The sequence below is a fragment of the Phaethon lepturus genome, unplaced genomic scaffold (assembly GCF_000687285.1).
Source record: "Phaethon lepturus isolate BGI_N335 unplaced genomic scaffold, ASM68728v1 scaffold838, whole genome shotgun sequence".
In the NCBI taxonomy this organism is placed as follows: domain Eukaryota; kingdom Metazoa; phylum Chordata; class Aves; order Phaethontiformes; family Phaethontidae; genus Phaethon; species Phaethon lepturus.
Genome location: NW_010556777.1, coordinates 331,495 through 343,116, shown reverse-complemented (window position 1 = coordinate 343,116; position 11,622 = coordinate 331,495). Strand labels below are relative to the sequence as shown.

Genomic DNA, 11,622 nt, shown 5'->3' with positions numbered 1-11,622 from the left:
CCCCTCACTACAAGAAGGACATTGGGTTGCTAGAACATGTCCAGAGAAGGGCATGATGATGATGAGGGGGTCTAGAGAATAAGTCCTATGAGGAGTGGCTGAGGGAACTGGGGTTGTTCAGTCTGGAGGAGGCTGAGGGGAGACCTTATCGCTCTCTACAATTACCTGAAATATTAGGAAAAATGTCTTTACTGAGAGGGTGGTCAAACACTGGAACAGGCTGCCCAGGGAGGTGGTGCAGTCACCATCGCTGGAAGTGTTCAAAAAACATGTACACGTGGCACTTCAGGAGATGGCTTAGTGGGCATGATGGTGTTGGGTTGATGGTTGGACTTCATGATCTTAAAAGCCTTTTCCAACCTTAGTGATTCTGTGATTAATGTATTTACATGATTAACGTCAAAATAGTTTCTTGCAATGAAACTCAAAAGCATGTTTGGAAAATTAAATTAAGCATATTTAAGCCTTCTACCTCCCACAGACAGTCAAATCTTTTGCACCCAGTGAATGTCTTCTAGAAGAGCAATTTTTTTTTAACTTTTTTTTTTTATTTCTCCCCTTGTATTCACATCATGCAAACATCTGACAGGCCAGTAAAACTGGTTCATAACACTGGCCAATTCTATGTTAGAGAATTTTTAACAAATCATTAACATTTTATTTTTTAAAAGGATAGAGTGTTCTCATTAAAACTAGAGTTGTATGAACAAAACACAAAAAATCTTACAGCTTAGCTTTGTTGAAATTCTAGCTGCCATCTACTGACTGACTTTCATCTTCTTCTTCCAGAGAATAAAAGGAGGAAAGCAGGACAAGATCTGGTGGTCCCTAATGGGCTAAGTGCCTTGTCAATCAAGTTAAGCAATGTTTGGTCTTCAGTGTAAAAAAAGAGGATGGAGCTAGGAGACAACTATATCATTACCATCATGAAGTGTGTACTTTGCTTTCCCCCAAGCAGCATAAATACTTGTAGAACCAGATAATACCAAGAAGCAATGAGGTGTGAAGTGATTAAGGGTCCTTCTGTCCCGTCATTAACACCAGTCCATGCAGCACATGCACTCAGATAATACTGTTGCAACATATAACTTCGCTCCCTTTCCTCACATTTCTATTGGGACCGCGTTCAGCTATGAATACTTCAACCCTAGTTCCTGCAAAAACACTACGAGTATCAAAGCTTGTGCTCCAAATGTCTCTTTTGACACACTCTAACGCAGCTAAATTAAAACAGTTTAGGCAGGAATTTAGGGTATCCTCATCTCTGAACTTTTAAGACAACCTTGTAACTTGTCCCCCAAAAATCTCCTGCAATGTTCTTCAAGTGCAACAGATCAACAATGAAGCTGTGTGTGGTTATAGCCTATCTGGATACCAGAAGTTAGCTAATCAGTGTTAAGAACAAAAAAAACCCTATTAAAAACTATTGAGTTTACCTCATAATATTGGAGGCATCTTCAGCATCTGGGTCAGCGCAGTATTTATTGGCAAGGATTAGGCACGCATCTGCTGACTCTATCTGAGACACCAAAGAAAAAAGCAAACATAAATAGCAATCCCTCTTTCCAGCTCTTCTTTCATCATAAAGTATTAGGGAATCCAACACTGCCATCATGAGTGTGAACGTCAGTTCTTAATACTACTAATCAAAAACATTACAAGGCTAACGTGACAACATCAGTCATGATAGCAGTTCTCCTGTACACAAAGCAACTTCTTGAAACTTGCTTAAAAGCCTCAGCCCAAGTCAGCAGTTCAACCATTGACTCTTACGTTGTATCAGCTAAGGCATGAAGGTGTTAATGGACATATAATTTGTAACCAGATACTGAAATGTTGACCCCTAAATCCATAGAAAGTTCCTGTTACATCAGTACAGTGCTCCCACAAGTCCTGCAGCTTTGTTTGGGAATTTAAGTCCCTTCCTATTAGAGACAGGAAGAGGCAGCTGAACTGATGATTTAGAGTCGGAACGCCAGTTCTAGAAAGCATGAGGAAGAGAACTGATCTGTTCGCAAGACCTCTATGTTCATGCAAATCTTAGCTCTATTTAACTCAAAGCAGATGACAAAAGTATTTTTCAGTGTATACCAAGACAAAGAAGGGTGCCATACAGAACATAAAATACCAAGACACAATTTTATGGTCATAATTATAACATTTTGTTCTGATGAACTGAAACACTGTTGTGGTGGGCTACAAACAGCGAAGCAATTTCTGCAGCCAAAATGAACAAAGGACATGATTAATACGCCAGAAAGTGTTAGCATTGCACTAAAATATTATTGGCTTAATGGCTTAAATAGCCAGTTTAGATTCCATTAAAAAACAACCAAAAAAACCCCCAAAAAACAAACCAAAACAACAACAAAAAAACCCCAACCTAGAAACATAAAAGAGTTAATGCTGTATCTGACAGCTTGCCACTTTTTTTTCATTTAAGCTTCATGCTTTCCTTTGAGTACAAAACAATTTACCACAGAGAATTCTAGACAATAAAACCATCTCATTTTAGCTACCAAATATCTTTTTTTTTTTTCCCCAGGATTCTAGACAATAGAAAATGGGTTTGACAGGTGAAAAATTATTTTCTAATTGTTCTGATGAAGGTAAGACAATAGCATTTTAAGCATTTACTGTAAGACAATGTTCTATTATATCAAATGTTAATGTAAAATAGAGTCTTGAACTAAACCCCAATGAAAAATTCATAAAGAGATCAATGGAATGGCAGACAATGTATCTTAAGTCATAGGTTTACTGCAGCTTTGAAGATCTAAAGATACAGAGAAATCAAGGTTTATAATGATAGATATAATAATTTATCAGGCAAGCTAATCGAGATGGAAAAGCAATCTTTTGGGGTTACATGAAGAGAAGCTTTACTGTTTTTTTCAAAATAATGCAATAAGTACTTTAAAAAAAAGTCAATTAGCAGGAAAACAGAACAACAGAGCTGTTACCTTCACTCTCGCCAGGTCATGGGGATTAAGGACTGAACCCTGATAAAATTCCACCTGAGTGAAGTGTCGTTTAAAAAGAGCTTCCAGCTCAAGGTTAGGGGAGATACTGCATTGGGAAGAGGAAGAAAACACAAGAGCAAATGAGAACTCAACTTCCGTAACTGCCCCGTTTCCTTCATTTGCAAACCAGCCCATTTAGTTATTTTAGGTGTTCAGAGTCCTGTTGATGCTTTTCCTGTGGTGTGGAAACAATGTGCGGTACTTATAAGAGAACTTCTATACTGCTTTTGCTTCCTTACTTCTATTTACAGAGCTTCTGGCCCACTTCATTGTGCTACTCTGCACGTTCATCATTTGTCCCCTTCTCACAGATGCGAATCGAGAATTGGTGCAAACATCTGAAAACTTCCCCACACAGCATTCTCCTCAGAAATTGCCCAGTAGGATAATCATCCTTTGCATGTCCCCACCATTGTCAAATTGGTGATCGCGATTGTTTGCAATTGGTGATTGCATTGTCAAATTTCTGATTGCAACAATAAGAAAGCTCAATGCAAAATCACTAACGGCTAGAAATGGAACCCTATATGGAACCCTGTGGCCTGTATGAGCTACAATTAAAACAAACATAATTATGCTGCGACTTGCTGTGTCATTTCATTTTGCCATAAACAAAAAAAATTAAATGGATCACTATTATATAATGTGGCACCGACCTCATAGATACCTTTTCTGATGCCACTCATTAAAACAGAAGGCATTTAATAGCTACATAGTAAGTATATGAGATCTTTGTCATGCCAGATGTTAAATTCAATATGAAAATAAAATAGATATATGCAAATATTTGTTTGTGAAGGTACAGAAGAAAGCAAGCACAAACAAGTAGCCAGGCGATAAACTCTCTTCAAGTGCATATGCAGTTCCCTGATTCCTATCACCATGTATTTTCACCGCGGAAATCTAGATCTCTGCTTTCCTCTGACAGTCAATTCTTGTTATTACTTAGGGAGGGGAAACAAACAATGTAGTTACCTGAGGATATCATCTTTAGTTCAATTTGAAAGGACTAGAGGAAAGAATTGTGCAAGTGCTGCCGATTCTTAGATTTTCAGCTTCCTTTTTAGTAATTTTCCTTGACAAGGAAAGTACAGAACTTGCTGCCAAATGCAAAAATATTACTCGTTCATGGCTTGCAACACTTCTAAACAGATTCTATTCCAGAGCAGAAAAGACCTTTCATACTGCCTCTCTCTCTAGCACATGGACATTTCTAGCAGCAGGCATGCCTATATGGTGTCATACTACAGGCAATGCAGAGTCTGCAACAAACAGCAACCACCTTAAGACAGCTTTCCAAACCCCACATCAGAAAAATGAAAGAGACTATGTGTATGTATACATACTATATGTATATACAGTTAGAAGAGCAGTACTAATTATCACTGTGACAAGAATTTCTTTTCTGCCTTCACTGTATCTGCAAAGTAATGCATCTCATTTATATTAAAACTCAATGAGGAAGCTGACAGAGCTTCTACTGAGGGAGCTGGTGGCAGTGCTCACCAAGCAACTTTCAACCCTTTATCAGCAGTCCTGGCTAACTAGGGAGGTCCCAACTGACGCGAAGTTAACAAACGTGATGCCCATACATAAGAAGGGCCAGAAGGAAGATCTGGGGAACTACAGGCCTCTCAGTCTGACCATGGTGCAAAGGAAGGTTATGGAGCAGCTGACCATCATATGGAATGTACAGGACAAGCAGGTGATCAGGCCCAGTTGGCATGGATTTATGAAAGGCAGGTCCTGTTTGACTAATTTGATCTCCTTCTATGACAAGGTGACTCGCCTAGCGGATGAGAGAAAGGCTGTGGATGTTGTCTACCTAGACTTCAGTAAAGCCTTTGACACCGTCTCCCACAGCATTCTCCTGGAGAAACTGTCTGCTCATGGCTTGGATGTGTGTACTCCTCACTGGGTAAAAAAACTGGCTGGATGGTTGGACCCAAAGGTGAACAGAGTTAAAATGAGATGGCGGCCAGTCACAAGTGGTGTTCCCCAGGGCTCAGTATTGGGGCCAGCTCTGTTTAATATCTTCATCAATGATCTGGACAAGGGGATCGAGTGCACCCTCAGTAAGTTTGCAGATGACACCAAGTTGAGTGGCAGTGTTGATCTGATTGAGGGTAGGAAAGCTCTACAGAGGGATCTGGACAGGCTGGATCAATTGGCTGAGGCCAGCTGTATGAGGTTCAACAAAGCTAAGCACTGGGTCCTGCACTTCGGTCACAACAACCCCATGCAAGGCTACAGGCTTGGGGAGGAGTGGTTCTGCTGCCTGGCAGAAAAGGACCTGGGGGTGCTGGTCTGCAGCCAGCTGAACAGGAGCCAGCAGTGTGCCCAGGTGGCCAAGGCGGCCAACAATGTCCTGGTCTGTTTCAGCAATAGTGTGCCCAGCAAAAAGGGAAAGCAGGAGTAGGGAAGTGAGTGGCACTGGTGAGGCCACACCTTGAATAACATGTTCAGTTTTAGGCCACTCACTACAAAAAAACATTGAGGTGCTGGAACCTGTCCAAAGAATGTCAACGAAGCTGGTCAAGGGTCTGGAGAATAAGTCTTATGAGGAGTGGCTGAGGGAACTGGGATTGCTTAGTCTGGAAAAAAGGAGGGGAGACACTACTCTCCACAGCTACATTAAAGGAGGTTGTAATGAGGTGGGTGTTGGTCTCATCTCTCAAGTAACAAGCGATAGGACAAGAAGAGTCTCAAGTTGCTCCAGGAGAGTTTTAGATTGGATATTAGGAAAAATTTCTTTACCAAAAGGGTTTCCAAGCATCGGAACAGGCTCCCAGGTAAGTGGTTAAGTCACCATCCCTGGAAGTGTTTAAAAGACATGTAGATGTGGTGCTTAGGGACATGGTTTAGCGGTGGATTTGGCAGTGCTAGGTTAATGATTGGACTTCATGGTCTTAAAGGTCTTTTCCAACCTAAATGATTCTATGATTCTACATCTGCACCTACATTTTTCTTTTTATAAATATTTTGCAGTATGAAATCAGCATTTTTTCCTAGTGAAAGCAAAGATGAAAATATATTTTCAGAGAGCATAAGGTCATATTACATACAGTATTTTTCACTAATTTTACTGATCTTATGATTTTTTGCTAGTTTCACTAGAAATATTTGCCACTAAAGAAAATTCTTGCACCCATTTATTAGAATTTCAGTATTTTTTATTTCATAATTTTATTCTCATGTCAACTATCTGTTCAGCTATTTACCTCACAATTGACATGATTGGGTTTGAAGTCTGTCTGCTTGAAACACCTATGCTTAGCAACGGATTATAAAAAAATTGCAGAAAACAACTCTTTTTTTCAAAATACATTGTTAACAAAAGTTATTGCAAACTTTAATTATACAGTTATTTGGAGATGAAAAGATCCTGCATCTTCCCCAAAAAGATATGGCTTAATTTAATGAGGTTTGGTAACAGATAAGTCTCTTCTTGAAAGATTACTCACTTATGCAGAAAGACGATTTCTACGTTGACATCATCCCTATCCTTGTGCAGGAAGTCCTTCAGGAAGTTGGACACACTTTCAAGTGTTATGTGACCACAGACAACTATGTGCCTGTTACAGAAAAAAACAGAGTTAATCTTTCAAAGAAGATAAAACGAGGAAGGAATAAAGCAAAGAAGGAAATTAGAATTTATTGCCCAAAAAAGAGTATTAGTCTCTTCTTGATGTTTCTCTAGATCCTCTTCCATGAAGTCAGGGAAGGAAAACATCAGTTCCAAAAGGTGCTTTGCAACTGCAAATACATATATACTCTCACTTGAAAAGACCACTATTAACAAACCATTTGGCCAAGTTGTATTACACATTTAACAGTAAGTGGCATCATTTATATATATATGTTTATACACTGTATTAACCAGTCCCTTTCAAATTCTTTATTTTATGCATTATTCAAAGTTCTTTATTTTACACATCTGTCTCCACATCTTTACCTCCTCTACCGAGATTTACTGTTTAAATTTTTGGTTTATGACACAATGAGACAGCAAATCTCCCTAAAATGATTCAATACTTTTCTATGTTGAAAGCAGACACTTAACGCCAATGAAGGCAGTGCAAAGCTTGCCAATTATAGGCCATAAGCAGTAAAAAAGAAATCTTTTTCCTAACATAACTCCTACAAGGAGAGTACTTTACAATAAGAAATCATTATTTTTTGCACTATCGCAATGGATTGCTTAGAAAATCAAAGTTTGCACAGACTGTGATATCACAAATGTTTCTACTGCTCCACATTTCTATTAATAGATGTATCTGACCATGCAAGATGGAAGCACAATATATACCTACATACCCATTCTTGAATTCCACATTGTTAAATTCCGAGAGGCTGAAGAAAAAGCCTAGGAAATTGCACTCTTCCTGACTTAAGGCATCTTTGCTCCTTTATTATTTTAAAGCAAACTCCAAAAATTTGTGATTAGAATATCTTGCATTGTCTCACAATTTCCTTCATGGAATAAACTCAACCTTGGCTTCCATTACTGTCATGGGTTTAAGACAGATGGTGATTTTGGTATGTCTGTTGCTAACAGTTCCAATTACCACATTGCTCACAGAAGTCAGGAAGACAGACAAGGTGGTATCGATACAATTCCTGAACTAACAGAAAGTCAATTTCATTACAGTTACATAGGCTATGCACAAACGCTACAAACACACAATTTCATTATTTGGCACTTGAACTGCCAAACGTGAAGCAAAGTCATTCCACGGGTAACAAGCAGACCAACCAAGTTTCACCTACTTCATAATTGTTCTGTGGAAAACTCAGTAACTCAGAAACCTCATTGGCTGGAAACAACAAATAAGAGGTGGCAGCAATGATCCCTTATGTAATGGGCTATAATAGGAGTGTGTTCTTGCTTCATAATTTGATGCTTGATGAAATGTGTGTGAAAAGTGCATAGAACTCATTGGAAAATGGATAATTATGCAGAACAAAGAATAAATCAGTAATATCAATCACACAGTGAATACCACCACCGGTTCAGATGGCCACTAAAACAGCCAAACACACTAAACTGTTATACCTGTCCGGCACACTTTATGATATTGTTCTACTACTACTACTTTTATAAATGGCATAACACACTTTTAATGCCTTATTTAGAAATATAATAAACTCAAACACTCCTTTTGCATGAGTCTTTAGTGACATCAGCAGGACTCAGATGTAATTTTAGAAATAGCAGTCAAAAATTTCAATGGTTTCCTTCTTTTTAACAGGCAAGGAATATATGTTTATATAAGAGACTGATCATGCTGGTTTGTATTGAACATAGGACTCAATACTATGAATTCCTATTGCTAAACTAGTTATCCAGGGTGTCTGCTTTGGCTCCAGTAAGATTTTGCTCAATTTTAACCTAAGTTTTTGGTGCAGTAAGTGCACAGAGCAGTGAGTTCTCAGGCTGCAAACACTTAAAACCACAAAACTCCCTGAGTTAGACCTTTCCTGTTTTATGAGGTGGTAAGCACAATATCAGAAAACAAGACATAAAATATATTAGCTCATCCTTTTTTGGTGCAAAGTGTCCTTAAGAGGATTCCTCTGGGATCTTTGGCAGCTTGGCAGACTTTGCAGCAGCCTCTGTAGTGGATAAAAGCATGCCTATATTCCCCGCTTCAGAAGCACTCTTCCTCAGTTTCCCTAGTGGGCAGTTGCCTGCGCTGCCAGCACCATGTGTGCATGTGTTACTGCACTCACAGTTAGGATAATAATCTTCAACACAGAAGGGTAAAATATTATTTCAAGCATTAAGATTCACTCCCCATGAAATGGATGAATCTCCATCCAATAAATCAATGTAAATGGAAAACCTCAGGAAAGTTCAGATTCTGAAGAGATGTTTAAAATCTTAGTAGTTTACTAGATCTAAATTCTGAACGGACTGTGTTTTATACACTAACATATTGGGAAGTTCTAGCTGTCTAGTGGTGTTCAGCACTTTTCCTGAGTGTAAAACCATCTAGCATCAAAAACCGCATAGGCCAAAGAAAATGATAAACAGCAGCTAAAAATATTCACTTACATACCTTATACTGTCTGTACACATTTTCTAAGATGACTAATTTTAAACTACAGGTATTATTTTTCTAAATGTTTTCATCTATTACAAATTAAGAAATTAAACTTTCCATTTGCATAGTTAATGCATTATTTTAATAGATATAACAAATAATAGAAATAATTTCTCGTTGCCGATCCTGTGCTGTTAGATTTACCAGGGTCTCTTCCTGAACGCTCTTGTACTGCACTGCATTCCTGTGCAGAAAACTGACTTCCTCCCTGGGAGATTTCACTTCATATGGGTTCTTTTCTGTCATTAATTAGAGTCCACATTTTGAAAATATGGGTAAACTGAGAGAAAAACTACAATCTAGACAGAGTGTGCAACCCAAATTACTCTACTGCATAAAAAATTTTCATAGGATCATAAGATTATAAGATAATTCAGGTGGGAAAAGATGTCCAGAGGTTATCTACTCCAAAAGTTTCCTGCTAAAAGCCGGTGCATTTGGTACAATAATTCAAACCTGTTAAGATTCTCATTCAGTAGGGTTTCGTATCAATCTGCTCCAGTGAAATTAAAACATTTGGATGTCAACTACTCCTGCATTTGAGCATCACGACTGATTCTTTTGGAAGTTCAGAAGGCATCTGCACCATGGTTTCATTTTAGCACTCTGGTTTGGGTCTGGATGTGATCTATTCCTCTCTTCTTTGCTATTCTTAAATAGTGCAAGACAGCATCCTGAGCAGTGATTGCAACAAAAATTCCTGGCTTTCAAACAATGTTTTCTGATGAGATACTTGCATTAATTTTTGCTTGAAAATTTCCACAAAAAATGTCCCAGTAACATAAATTATATTTTTACTTAGAAGTAGAAGAAATTAAAAACAGATTTCCTACTTGCCCAGAGAGAGTTATTAGGTACATTATTTAAGAAAACTTGGAAAGCTTATATTGTTCCAATCTGTCCTCTATATGATCTGAAGATTTATAACTTCCACTGTTTGTCCCAATAACCATTCCTTTCCCATGTAACACCCATTTTTTTCCATGCACCAAGACTTTAAGTAAAGCCAACATACTGGGTATCTTTTGCTTTCAGACAGAGTTGGTCAGTAGGAAAATATTATACTAATTATTGTGGGGACAACAGAAAAGTCTAACCTCTGCATTAAGCTTTTGTTTATGAAAAACTTCAAAAATAATACAGTATTCAGATAAATTATTATGATTTCCAATTTTTTTTTTCATTTTTAAAATGAAATTTAGAAATTCCCTTACAATACTGAAAACTACAATTCAGGAATTCAGACCTTTATATTGCTGATAAATATTCAGGGGGACTAAGGTTTCTGTTAAGTAATAGTTGTCATTGGTATCATGTATCACAGGTGACACTGGTTTAATTGGTTTAATATACCAGTGGGAATCCACATTACACGACTGTGACACTGCAAAAAGATTCTTTTACAGAGAATCAAAAGCTTACCAGGAGCCATATTCTGTCAAAAAGGCCAGACTGATCCATTCTCTCCCATATGTACTTATCATTCTCAAAATTAATTACAGTGATCAAATTAGCCAGTTTAAAACAAAAAAAATTAGTACAGTTCTACACAGTTGATTTCAACTGTGATTCTACACAGTTGAAATTCTCTACAGTGCCTAAATTTTTTTCCACTCAAGTATTGACATAATGATGCATTTGCTAAAAATAGACTAGCTTCTTATAAAGTAAAAAAGAATGGTGATAAAAGCTCCAAAGTTACCACAGATACAAGCACTTTCAGGAAGCAAAAAATGAAATAAGGAAAAGCTAAAACATCTAGAATTCCGACATGAAATAATTGAGAACACACACTTAATCCATGTAAACAGCACTGTAAATGAAAACAGATCCACTCTGAATAGGATTCTTCAAAAAGGACCTTTGCATGGTTCTTCCTTCAGAGGACAGAATACAAAAGGCAAATCTTTTGCATGTTTATTTTGAAAGAAATTATATCCGTTTTATTGGAACAAGTATAAAGAACTTGAAAAAAACTCATTCTAACTAGTCTGGCATAATAAATCAAAGTTAATAAATACATAATTCTGCTCAGCATTCAGTTGAATACATGGTGTGCACTTGTCAAGTAACTAAATGAAGTGTGGCGCATATTGATCTAGATGTCTCTATAAAACTATAATATTTATATTAAACACATATGCAGAAATCTCTTTATGGTCTTTCTGCTTAGTGTTCTGATCATGCGTTCATCTATTAGCCATCTAAATTCTTTCTTTCTATACCAGTAGCGGGATGCTGTGGGTGAAGTAAACAGGTTCTTGCAAAATCTAACTGGTTTTCCTCAACAAAAGATGGGTCTTAGTCACTTTTTCTTCTTAAGAAGAGTCAGTAAATGTCAACAGAGACTGTGCATATGGTCTTATGGTCTTCTTGTTTATCTATTAGTGGTATGCATTCTTTAAATATAGCAGTTTACAGCACATTTCTAGCTGCTTGTGCTTTTCATGATTTACCTAACATTGCTCAAGATTCAATTAATTCAGTTCAAT

The 11,622-nt window shown here is 37.5% G+C and overlaps 1 protein-coding gene across 1 annotated transcript in view; it reads right to left on the bottom strand.

Annotated features, from left to right (window-relative positions):
- Positions 1-1,436: 1,436 nt before the first annotated feature.
- Positions 1,437-11,622, bottom strand: part of LOC104625029 (calcium-activated potassium channel subunit alpha-1-like) — a gene marked incomplete at its 3' end in the record, with an annotated part of 300,418 nt that continues 290,232 nt past the window's right edge. Inside the window, exons 11-13 of the mRNA XM_010292549.1 lie at positions 6,488-6,598; positions 2,964-3,069; positions 1,437-1,519 (exon numbers count right to left, since the gene is read on the bottom strand). Coding sequence (XP_010290851.1) covers positions 1,437-1,519; positions 2,964-3,069; positions 6,488-6,598 — 300 coding nt within the window. The remainder of the gene's footprint in view (positions 1,520-2,963; positions 3,070-6,487; positions 6,599-11,622) is intronic.